We start from the raw sequence: 12,974 nt of genomic DNA, 5'->3' as shown, positions 1-12,974 counted from the left end.
GGGAGCAAATAAACAGATTTTTCTCTGCTTTTAGATAATTAAAATTGAGTTAGGTTAAAATAAACAGATTGGAAATAACACAAATCAACAAGATACGTGCAAAATATACAGAAAATGACTTAAGTCCATATAATACAGATAAATTAATGTAGTATTCAGGGCAAAGGGTGTAGTGATGATAAAGGTTTACTAAAACATGGCATGCGTCATCATAGATTTACGTGGCAGTGACGTAGTTTAGCGAGCGTGGGGTTGAAGCTCGCAGGTCATGACTATTTTAAATACCTAGAAAATAAAGTTTGGGTTCAACTTTTGGAGACAAAGTAACCAAAATAACTTGAGAAGAGTCTGAATGTCAGCTTAAATGTCATTTACTGAAGAGAAAACAGACATGAAAACAGCACTAAGCTCATCCTACTCTTTGTTCCAGGGTGTAACATTTCCTTAAAGAAGAAATAAGTACGTATAAGAGGCCCGCTCCCCATGAGACAGCACTATGCGTTTTATACTGTGATAAATGACTCCACCATTATGAAACCCGTGCTATTAACAGTCTAACACTTAATGGTAGTTTTAACTCCGGAGCTGCGATTCATCTCTGAACATGTCTCATGGACACGGCTCACACTCAGACTAAATTGAAGGGTTAGGGAGAGAAAAAGTCCAGTGACGCACATCTTTTACAGCTCCTGGTACCTGTCCGGTTACTGTAACTTCACACAGGAGTAATCACACTACTCCAATGACGTTACCGAGCACCCCGCATATAAAGGAGCGCGGGCAGGACTCTCTGGACAAAGAGGACACCCGAGACCAGGGAAGAAGTAGCTGCTGCGGAGAGCTTGTGGACTGATTTTACGCACGCACGCACCCACTATGGACTACTGCTGAGCTCTGAAGGAGGACACAGTGCGCGTGAACACAGCTGCCGCTCGAACATCAGACCTTCACTCGTTTTCTTTTTTCTTTTATAGACGTTTATTACAGACTTATTGAGGTTTAAAGAAACAGTTTTTGGCACCATGAAGTTGTTGTTTTTCCATGTTTTGATGGCTTTTGTCGCCGTCGCTCAAGTTTTCTGCGAGGAGCAAAAAGAGGAGGCTGACTACTGGACGGGCAGTAACCAGATTCAGGTACTTTGCAGCTGCCGTTTTTTATTTTCCCAGGTCCTCATTCGTTTATGTTTAACACTTTAAAGGTAGAAAGTCATCCCTTCCCTGTATAAAGTTGCCGATATCTGCTCATGAAGCCTTTGCACACCTCTTGACTGCTGCACATTTCTTGTAGAAAAAGTGGGGAACAATGTTGAACTTATGGAAAATATAAGGTTTGATGTGTAGGTTAAACTGTTTTTTATTCAGATGTTTGAAGTCAGATGTTTAAATAAGGACATCAGATGTTTCTCTCTCTTCATCAGCTTCACTCTTGTGTAAAGCATTAGTAATAGCGACTCATTGATATCGCGGGGACAAGAAAAAGATGACTTAATGAATTTCCTTTTTCATAAAACTACTGGTATTCATCTTCATTTTTTTTTCACTGGATGAGAATCTTGAGCTGTGCTTCAGTCAGAGAACCTTTCTTTAGAAGCAGATTTTTTTCTGCAAAGTTTGTGAGAAGAGTCAGAAAATGATGCCTGAGCTGAGCTTGAAAATAACAGAAAACTATTGAAATGAAATTTGGGTCCACTGCAGCCATGCTTCACTGTCCTTTTAACTCCTGAGGTTTGGGCACATATATGTTAATGACACCAGATCAGAAGAAACATCCAATAAATGAATCACCCACACATGCACTCTGTCACATTTTTATGCAATGACTGAAAAACCTCAAAACATTGTGCTGTCAAATCGCATTTAGATGTAAGGTCACAAAATCTACAAACAAACCTGCCAGAGAGAAATAATTTAGCTGCTCCCTGTGCAGTTTAATTCTCTCAAATGATTATCAGTCCAATGAAGGACTGTTAGTGTCATGTCTTGTAGATTTTAAGATTTTTTTTTACACTTGGGATGAAGCTGAAATGTTGGGGACACAGCTTCCAGTCACAGCAGCAGGCAAAAACATCAGAGGAGGACTTTTCTTTTGTGCTCTTGAGAATAAAGTTGAGACATCAGGTGTAAAGTCTCACAGTCAGGAGGAGAGAGTGATAACCTTTGGTGTAAATTCTTGAAGTATGAAAAATAAAGGTCACGTGATCCTGATGAAGTGTGGGAACTGAAAATAATTAAACTGCAATTTTGAGGATACGGGCAAAATGTTGAAAACATGTCAGCGTGTCACCATGCTTTTGCACTTACTCATTGCACCCTGCAACAGATTAATATCAGTGTCCCAGTTTGTGATTTCACATTGCATTACAGTGTTGCAGAAACAAAAGGCACAGAGCGTAGACATACAGTGGGAGTGCCACATGCACAGACACTGCCAGCTCTGATGCTACACATTGACGCCGTCTTCGCCCCATTCTGTCTCTGTCACTACCTCCAAGGAGGATCAGAAGCGTTTGAATTTGCCCCACCATTCATCCTTTGCACACTACACATTGCAGACGAGGAATGAGACAGGTGTTTGCATCCCGCCTTGAATTGGAAGTATGTAAGAGTCAACTGAGAACTGCAGCAGATCTAAAAATGTAGTAAAAACTCTAGAATGAGGAGCTTAAAGAGGAGAAGCCAAGATTAAATTCATATTGTTAGATAAAGTCACATATTTGAATTAAGTACCATTTATAAAACTTGAGACACCAGGGCAAAAAGGTCTATAATGTTTGACTTTATTCTAAAAATGTGGGAAATTATGTCTTCTGTCCGTTCATGCAGGCAGAAAGTGTCAATACATGCTCAAAGAATGACCTTTTATGTGCTCTCTCTTTGTGAGAGGATATAATCTAAACCCCATGTTGCTCAGAAAAACAAAGGTTACAGAAAGAAATGTGGAGAATGTGATTTCAGTGCCCTTAGGGGTAGCTGCAGTACTGCTTCTGTGTCTAAAGCTTCAAATAAACCTGAAAAAAGTGTTTTTTAAAAAGTGCCGGTGAGAGTAGAACAGTGATTTTTTTTATACAAATGCACAAGACTAAAACTTGAAGCAGAACTTTTTCCTACATTTTTATTTTTCTGCACGCAACAATTCTTTACCACACCAAAGAGAGACAGGAAACTACAGCTCTGCAAATTCCCTGAAAAGTTCAATCTAAATCATAACAGGAGGACCAGTCTCACCCCTCTCAGAGAAAATGAGCTGGTTGCAGACAGCCAATAAGAAATTAAATAAAGCCATAAGTGAAGCTAAAACAGTCTCCATCAACATGAAACTCACGTCCTGAGTTTGACTTTGCAATGTGGAAAGGGGCCAGCAGGCTGAACCTGCAGGCTGGAGGCCGCTCTGCTGATGAAGGAGGCTGTGATAAATCATCAGAGCTCAGAGAGGAGACGTTAGTGGCCCCCCAGGATCCTTTCTCAGTCAAGCTAATGCACGCCGAGGAAATATGTCCTGAGATGGAAATAGAAAGGCTTTAATGAAAGCTCAGGACTCATCCGATGATGGGTTATTACTCTCCCTGTGTGTGTGTGTGTGTGTGTGTGTGTGTGTGTGTGTGTGTGTGTGTGTGTGTGTGTGCGTGTGCGTGTGTGTGGAGGGGGGAAGGAATTTACAGGTCCATATTATTTACATATCTGGACTTTTGTGCATTGATACAATGAACTAAAAAAATGCATTGAAGTACATTTTTATGTGCAGAGAGTCCTCTTTATAGTCTATAATGTCAAACTAGAACATAAGAAAAAGATGGATAACTTCTGTGTTGTAGTTTTGAACGCATTTAAACTCCTGCAGGGGGGAAGCATCCGACGAGGTGATGTTTGGCACGCTGAAGAAAAGCACCTTTTAACTTTTCCTGCAGCAAAGATTCACAATAAGTGATTTCAATAAGTATTTGATCGTTCAAAGAAAACACAAGGAGATGGATTGTCAGAATATGGATTTACACGTGTGCAAGACAAGAAACTCACAGTTATTACAAGACCCACTTTGTCCACAGGGGGCGCCAAAAAATTAAACCTAGAGCTTTAAGAAAAAACCAAACACGTTTTCATTTAACAGCATCTGCTTCTGTTTGTCATTAATAAAGGATTGTAAAACTGGACCTATTCCTTCAAGGTTTAGAGATTTGGATGTGACTCAGTGCAGTTTCATCCATCTGGACGTGTTTGTGTGTTTTTTACGGGGGAATACTTGAGATAAGCATAGAAAGATAAGAAAAGTTGTTTTGTTTTTAAAAAATTAAGTTGCACTATCAAGAAGAAAGATGAATTCATGGTATTTTATTTGCATGTCATGAACACAAAGTGCCCAACCCTCATGGGTTTGCGTGTCACCAGAGAGCTGCAGTGGTCAGATAATCCATTACAGAATCAAAGTTCTATGTTCCTTTTACTACTCAGGCTCAAACTTTGTATCCGGCCTTTTCTCCCTGCAGGGAAATAAAATCTGTGTCAACAAAAGTTCCTCTTCTGAAGCACCCGTTCTTACTCCTACTACCAAGGACCTACTAGCTAACACTATTCTTACTCATTCTTACTAAAGTTATTTTTTATAAGTCAGTGAAGTCCTCATTGGAGGACAGATCTTAAGTTTGGTTTCGTCTTTTTTGTTGTATCTCAGGGATTTGGTTGAAATGTCAAACGTGATGTTCAAATGTTAAGATTTAAAGTCAGAAAATGTCAAGAACGAAGTGGAAAATTAGTCAGTTAAGTCTGCAAATATTGATTACGAGTCAAAAGTAAAGAAAAAACAGTCAGGTTGTCAAGAAAATGTGAACATATTGAGCACAGTCTTGAAATGAAGGTAATCAAGTCAAACTATTTGGAACGAATCTGACTGTGTTTTAGAAATATGTCATGTTCGCTTTTCATAAAGACACTGTCCAGTTCATCAGATCGCTGAAGGATACTTTGTTTATCTAGTCATTGCTTCATCCATCCCTTAAGTGTTCCTTTTTTTACTACTGTTTCAACATTTTGGTGCCAAACTAACCTCAAACACAGAGACTGTATGAAGACAACTTTACATAATCAATCACCTCTGTAAACACTCACTGAGATTTCCTGCTCAGGACCGCTGGCTCCCCCAAGACTCGTTCAGAGACATCCTCCTGAGGATGACGAGAAAGCCGCGGCCGCACCAGTTCATCGGCCTGATGGGGAAACGCTCCATGGGTGAGAGATCTGTTTCATGACCACGCAGGTTTATCCTCATCGTTCCTCTCTGGACCTGGTTTAATGTCGCCTTTTCTTCCTCTCTCCACAGGAAACACACAGATCACCAACAAGAGTGAGTATCACATCAAGCTCACATCTTATCTGACTGTTTCTCTCATCCTGATCACAAAGCTTCCAGTGTGTGCATCAAATCATGAAAAAGGATGCAAACTTATCTGACTGGAGATTCAGTGTGATCTCTGCTTGAAGGCAGTGAGGTGCAGCCTGCTGGACACGCCTGTGGGTTACCTCGTAGTTTATTCTGGTTATCTCCGGTCATAAAAATCACCTGGTCTCTCTGAATGTCAGGTCATTCTTAGGCTCTTAAAGTCCTCTTCAACTCTGTCACTCAGGACCTCATCCAAACACGTTGTCTGAAACCAGTGAGCTCTTTTTATTTATAAATAATAATTTATAATAAAAAGTCAATCACAGAAAAATATATCTCTAATAATTGATATATATTTTCATTTTTCAAGAAAGAAGGAAAATGTTTGTTGGTTCCAAGCATCTTAAACCTCTGGAGTTGTGACATTTTGATCATTTATAGCAGTAAAAAGAGAGTATTCAAGGTTTGAAGAAAGACATTTCAGATACAAGCTTAGACTTTGAAAAAAGAGATTTTTTTTTAATTTTGCAGATTTTGCAATATCTAATATTTCAAGATCTATTGCTAAGATTTTTCTTTTTAATCGTAAGAGTTGTAACTTTCAAGAAGGCCGAAAATAGCAGAGTGAAACACACTCCATGCCGCAACATGTTACTCTCACTTTGTGAACTCTATTTGGTCAGCGCTTCAAACTTCGACAGTGTTGTTTGGATCTTTGAAAAGGTTCACAAATGATCGATTCAATTTGGAAGTCATGACATAAAACAACTTCATGTGACAAGACTTCCAGGGTCACGCCTGACCATAGACTATAAATAATGGACGTAGTATCCATGACGTCATCCATTTGTTTCTGAAGCGCTGTTTTGAAGCCAATTTTTGTCGGGAGCCATATTGGAAATGTTGAACTCAACCTAACTTCTGTCGAGCTACTGTGAGGTAAAGAGGCGGGCTTTGAGCCTCCTCGCTAACAGCTACAGTGTTTCCACCTGTAAGTCAATTCAGCTGTGCCTCTCATAATGGAAAATTTGTAATCTATATCTTCAAAATTGCCGTGTTCTGAAAAAAAATTCACCCCTCGTACAGTGTTTGGCGATTGACAAATGAGCTATCCAGACTACACTCGCTTTTTGTACCAGGCTGTAAACATGTTTATTTCTGCTGTAAAGATCGTCTTTTTTGATTGTTTGTTTTATACCTGTACTAAGGGAACAACAGTGAAACCTAGAGTACATCCAAAAAATTACACTCACAATTTCAGGAAAACTCATTATTTGGATAGTCTACCCTCAGGTTTCAGAGTGGGATTATATCTGAGTTGGCTGGCCACAGATTATCAGGCTAAAGAAGCTATGAGAGCTGCTGGTCGTAGTGAACCAACCACTCGTTTGACTACAAGTGAGAGATCAACAGGTGAGACACGTACCTGAGACTAACTGGCCTTATTGTTGCACCTGTCAGCTGTGATCTCTCTGGGACTTATTTTAAATAAATGAGAGGTCGAGTTCAGTCACTGAATTGGCTGCGTTGATGTCCAGCAGACAGGTATCAGGTCCCACCTGTCACTCAAAGCAACCACGCCCCAGGACTTTAAGGGCTTCATTAAAACTAGTTACCTTAAAGTTCAGTGTTAAAGAGACACTTTAGATACCTTTGATTCATCTAAAAGTAGGCTACTTCTGATGCGCTGGTGCGACCAGTATTGAATGCAGAGGGAGGTATTTTACCCATAAGATAGCGCTGTAATGTAGCTAAAGCTATTTCACCACACTGGAGATGCCACTTTTTAACAGCTTCTCTCCCTCATCAGGTCATAATCCTGATTTAAAGAAAACTGAGGTTCACCATAAAGTAAATTAACTTAATGGAGTGCTGGTTTGATTGTAAAGACTCCTCAGTTTAAGACAGCAAGTGAACAGCAGAGGTCAGTAGAGCAAGTCTAGACAAATCCGTACTTCACCACTATCAATGTTACCGTAGGCCGAGCTCAACGACTGGTAGCTTGCAGCAAGGCTAGAATAGATGGTACTACATAAGAGCTACACAGCTGCACATTGAAATATAATCATCACAAGAAGAAAGTTTAAATTCCCCCCCAAAATTGAATCTAATACTGATGGGACCAATATAACAGATTTTACGGTAAATAAAAGTTCACGCCTGTACTTGAAAGGAGATATAAGAAAAACAGAACAAACCCATTTCTTTGTTCCAGGCTTTAAACACCTTTACGGACATTTTAACACAGACCCTGAGGAGGATTGACTCACTTCAGGAGCCAGTCTCTAGTGGCAGCTCAAGGAACTGCTGTTTGTTGCACTTTTTGCCAAATTCCACCAGATCCGTCTGTGAACCATCAGAGCACCGGATCTGATAGGTTTCTACTCTAGTCAATGTGTTAACTTCCACTGGATCTGCTCCGTTGCATTCTGGCTCCTTCTCTGATCTGGCAGATTGGGGCCCTCCAGATCAGATATGCAAGACTTATATTTTTGCCGAATGCCAGAGCACGACGCATCAATCTTAACAGAGCAGATGGAGCGGGACAGGAAGTCAGGCACCAAAACAAAATGAAAACATCCGGTTAATTTTCAGAATAAAACACTCTGTGTTATCACCAGATCGTATTTCACTTAACTACAACAACAAACCATCATGATGAGCGGAGCCAGGCCTGGAGTCAACAGGTCAGAGGTTTTCAGAGGACCAGAAAGACAACATGGATGAGGAGAGGAGGAGGAGAATCCTTGATTCAGTGATTACAGCGGGAAAACCTCGGTCACATGATTCCAGCTGTCCAGCAGTCCTGCTTCGTGCTGCGTTCTGAAAACACAACCAGTGGGTGTTGACGGACGAGAGAGCACGGAGTCGGACCACAGCGGATCAGAGACAGACCAGTCCCAGTTCTAGTGGAAGTGTGATGTTAGGCATTCACTCAGGGATCGGCTGGCTCAGTAAGAGGTTTACCCACACAGTGAAATCTGAAATCAATAATATTTCACTACACTTATAATAAAAGCCTCACTGACTGGATGAGTCCATGTATTTATCTTGTTTCTAGATATTACAAGCCAAAGCTAAAGAATCAAGATGTAATACTTTCAAAAAACTTACCAAGTAATTATCCATGCTGCATTTGAAACCATTTTTACTCATCATAATCAACTGCGTCCCTAGTTTTGACGTGTTATATATTGAAATAAGATTTATATCTGGACTCGGCAGGTGAATGTGGCTTATCCTGAATGTATTGAGATATTTTGAGGCAAAATTAAAAAAAAAACACGTTTTGCAGTGCAGCGTGACAGTGACACCCAGATTTCCACAAAACATGCAGTAGCATGACGTCAGAGCTCTTACCTGCAGCTCACTCCTGCTTTTGTGTCATCTGCTTAAAATAAACCTCCTAAAAAAACAACACATGAATTACCTGAGAGGCTTCATCGCAGAGATTAATTTCCACTGACACTGCCACTTTGCTTCCCATCATCATACTGAGACTTTAAGGTCAAACATATACAAGGAGCCACATCAGTCCACATCAGATGTGGGCTGTCTGTGTAATTAGGAGTTTACAACGTGTTGTGACATTAAAGGTGCTGAAAGCAAAAGGAGCATGCAGCCTGCAGGTGTGTTTGGGGGTGTTTTGCATATTTATCCCAGAATACTGCACCTGAAAAGTCGCCCTATAAAAGAAAGATGGGTGAGTCATTTGAGTCCAAAAACAGACTAAAGTGAGCACAATGTGGAAAAGCAAATCCTCCTCTCTGTATATTTACGTCAGCTGTTATGAGGTTTAATTAACTGACAGGCTCAGCAGATTACTCCGCACGTCAGAGTTTTAGCTTTTCTTTGAACGTGTTAATTTGTGGCTGTGGACTGAAGGAGGTCCAGAGCAGACTGAGAGGGACAAAGAGAGAGAGAGGAGATAAAGACACAGAGGAGAGAAAAGAAATGAGGAGGAGGGGATTTTCCTTTTTTCTCCCCCTCAGCGTTTTTTTTGTCTCCCACTCAGTGATGCTACAACAGCAGAATAAGTGAGTACACACCTCATTTATTCCTTGTGTGCAGGCATGACCATCAGTCACTCATCATTAGGGGAGCTGAGACCAATGCTCCAGGGACATGAGAGTTAAATTGGATTGTTTAAGCTTGTGATGGATGGACGGAGCGATGGTTTTAACTTGTATGTAATTTATTCACACACACAAAGTAACAGAAAAATGAGGGACAGTGTTTGGCTGCTTCTACACAAGGAGCAAAAGAGCAAGTTTGAGATCTTTACGGTAAAGTCTCATCAGTGTAATGCAGATATTGATGTTTTTAATGTCACACATTCCCTAAGGGCTCAATAAGTTTTATTACAGGCCTCCTCCTCCTCACCCCCCTCCCCCTGATCATATTACAGTCCATTACTGTGATTGACAGGAGCTCCACTCAGCCTGTGATGCATCTGTCTGTCACATCTACACAGACTGAAAACCTGACAGGACAGACGCTGCACTCCAGCCATCAAGCATCAACATTTTGTTGTATTCAGGGTATAAATATGAGTCTCAACAACACTCCTCCTGCTCCTCCAGTTGTAAAAAAAAAATGAAGCCAGATTACCCATCGCGATGGCCGCTGACATCTACGGCATTAGGCGCCTGAGTCTGTGCAGTAGAGATTGTGTGGTTGAGCAGCAGTAGTGATGTGTTGCTCCAACCAAAACACACATTTAAATTATGGGAAAGCGTTCCTCTGTGGGTCCAGTTCACAGCAGAACAAGTTCTTGTGTGGGTTTGAAGCAGACACTCATGGTTGTGTAAAGTTCAATGACTCTTGTGTTAGTGTTTGTTCCTCTCACTGTACCTCCTCAACGTTCATAATCTGGTGCACACAGCGCTGCAGGAGCCTCATTGCTCAATTTTTACACATCAGAAAAGTAAAACTTAAACACTTGGACTCTTTTTCTACTGCAAAAACGTACAAATTTCAGCATGTTCAGATCAACAATAAACACAATACTTGCCTCTCTAGACATGCCGTAACTGAGTGCGCTCATTACTTGATTACATCACACCTAAACCCCTTTGAGACATTTTTATGATAAAGACTAAAAGTGTTAGGCCTGGTTTATACTTCTGCATTGAATCAACACCGTAGGGCAACAGCGTTGAAATGATGCAGACCTCCCTGTGATTGGTCCACTGGGCAGCAGCGTACCTGCATTTACAATATTTCCAGAACCCCTGTACATCTGGCGTACTTATCAACTCCTCTCACCTCTCTTCTCTATTCCTCTTTGTAGTAATTGCTGTATGATCAACAGCAACATTTATCAGCTCCAGTTTAACATAATATACTCAGAGTTATATCACACTGCCTACAACCAAGTATTTGGGGCTCATGATCATGTTGGCTTCGACGGTATAGAGCCAATGCAGAAGTATAAACCAGGATTTAATTGTGACTCACTTGGACCCAGAAATGAAACAGATATACATTTTCTTTGATTACATTTCCGTTAACATATCAAAAGTCTATTGAAGTACGATCATGATGCAGATTAGTAAAATGTCAAGTTTTGTCAGGTCTGTCCTCAAGAGGAGAAGAAAGCAACTTTGACAATGTTTCATTTGTGATGCAGCGTACCATAACTGCAAGGTCTGACTCTCTCTTTCAGCACAGCACCAAGTAAATTTGCTATAGTTGAGATTTTTTGTTACGTCATGACATGTTTTTTTTGTCAAGAATTGGCAGTAGCCGATGTGACCTGCAGGGGTGATACCATTAGCTGGAAAACGAGTGTGACTGTCTAACAGTCTGAAAAATAACTCTCAAACTCTTCAAAGACTCTTCTTCGGCATAGCAAGGTTGTAGTTAATTTACATGATTGTTCTTTTTGGAGTCAAATTGATGAGTGTCTTTCGAGCTAACAAACCTGTACCATGGTTACGTGTTGGTCAGGAGAAGAAATGTGGTTAAATCTTACACCCACATTTTGTTTCCTCTGGCTCAATAAACAGATGGGATCAGCCAAAACGCTGAACTGAAGGTTAAAAGACAGTACTCCAAAGATCAACAGACGATTTCAAATTAATTGTGTGGACCTATCATTTACACGATAATGGTCCAAACAGATATACGGCAAATGTAGTATACCAAAAGTACCAGGAAGTCAAAAAACACTGGCACAAGCTTGACAAAATACCACAGCTGTTTGAGCAAAGGCATTAAAGTCCAATGCCCAATGTTGTGTTTCAGTAGTATACCACAACTGTATGATATGTTTTGTATATTGTGTGCAAAGTATATACAGACCTGCAAAGAACACGCCTGTTTCACAAGAACAGTCTGACAGCGTTACACAAAGGATCCTGACATGGGGAGACTTTTCTGCAGAAGTAGTTACATCACTCTATAAGGCCATGTGGTTTCTCACAGGAGTTGCTGGTGTACTCCTGCATCCTGTTGTTGTTTTTGTTCCACGTCAAGTATTGTGTTGCATCCAAATCAAGCATTTAAAAAATACCAGAATCACTCAAGAACACAAATAAGCTGATAAACTAATTGAAGGGGAGGTAGACCAGCTACTCTAACATAGTGAGAGCTGTGTTAAGGTGAAGGCAGAGCTTTGTGTCAATGAGTCTTTCTAAAAGCACTGGTTACTCAGAGCTAAAGGATGCTGACAGTGTTTGATAAACTGGTAATGGAGCACCGTATCTGACCCATATATCCTCTCGTTATAGGGCATAAAGTCAACTCTTTTGTCGGCCTGATGGGGAAAAGGAGCCAAGAGGAGCCAGGTAAGTTAACTCAAGTTCTTACTTTGTTTATGAAAATGTTAAAATGACAAAACTGAGCATAACGTGAGCTGAAGCTAAATGTTTTTCCTCCCTGTGCAGAGTCCTACGAGTGGAGCACAGCACAGAGGTACGACAGACGCCGCTGAACAGTCATCTCCTCTCCGCCTGCTTCTCTTCTCGCCGCTCCTCGTCTGCAGGAGGACGAGTGATCGACGCTGGTTTTTGTTTTCTCCAAACTGTGTGTAGCTGTTAGTCAAATAAACGGTTTCTGTTTCCACATTGTAGTGATGTAGCAGTGCTGTACCCATACCAGTCTCATTCATCAATGCAGGAGGAAGATTGGGGAGATAGAGGGGGGAAATGTTTTCTTATCAATGTTAGATTTTTCAACCATCTGCTTCAAAGAGTAAATGTTGTTGTGGACCATCAAAGCAAGGCGATACCCCGGGGTATGCTGAAGATTGCACTGCCAAAGTCACTGTATAGTGCCTCATTTCTGTTTAATTGCTACTGATTGTTCTATAAATACGTCACACCGGGACAGGATCTCATTCTGGGTTTCATTTAGAACCGTCATGATCTCCACCTGGTGTGATATGACAGGATACCTGTGTTTACGTGATTCAACAAATATTAAAATTATTTTCTTTACTGGTTCAACTTCAGCTTGCAAGTCGTGAATTCCTTCAAATACACACAAGTACAAACAGCTTCTGACGATCAGAGCATCTTGAAAAGTGAGGTAGGGCTGCCCTCTGGTGGACAACAGAGGTACTATGATGTTACAGCAGCAATTAGTAGAAAACAGGCAGT

General features: G+C 40.8%; 1 protein-coding gene across 1 annotated transcript; it reads left to right on the top strand.

Moving 5' to 3' along the window:
- The first annotated feature begins 403 nt into the window (after positions 1 to 403).
- tac1 (tachykinin precursor 1) lies at positions 404 to 12,826 on the top strand. Its single transcript, XM_034704127.1, has 5 exons — positions 404 to 1,133; positions 5,117 to 5,219; positions 5,311 to 5,334; positions 12,105 to 12,161; positions 12,261 to 12,826. The coding sequence occupies exons 1-5, from the start codon at positions 1,023 to 1,025 to the stop codon at positions 12,305 to 12,307; spliced, it is 342 nt and encodes a 113-aa protein (XP_034560018.1). The 5' UTR covers positions 404 to 1,022; the 3' UTR covers positions 12,308 to 12,826.
- Positions 12,827 to 12,974: the final 148 nt, after the last annotated feature.

Source organism: Notolabrus celidotus, chromosome 16 (assembly GCF_009762535.1).
Source record: "Notolabrus celidotus isolate fNotCel1 chromosome 16, fNotCel1.pri, whole genome shotgun sequence".
NCBI classification, from domain to species: Eukaryota; Metazoa; Chordata; class Actinopteri; order Labriformes; family Labridae; genus Notolabrus; species Notolabrus celidotus.
Note: the sequence above shows the minus strand (reverse complement) of the source record. Positions and strands in the feature narration are given on the sequence as shown.

Excerpts from the sequence above, each read along its gene's own strand:
- tac1 (XM_034704127.1), top strand. The coding sequence starts at position 1,023 with ATGAAGTTGTTGTTTTTCCATGTTTTGATGGCTTTTGTCGCCGTCGCT. Across the intron at positions 5,220-5,310 it reads GATGGGGAAACGCTCCATGG|GAAACACACAGATCACCAAC; the intron begins GTGAGAGATCTG and ends CTCTCTCCACAG. Across the intron at positions 5,335-12,104 it reads CACACAGATCACCAACAAGA|GGCATAAAGTCAACTCTTTT; the intron begins GTGAGTATCACA and ends CTCTCGTTATAG.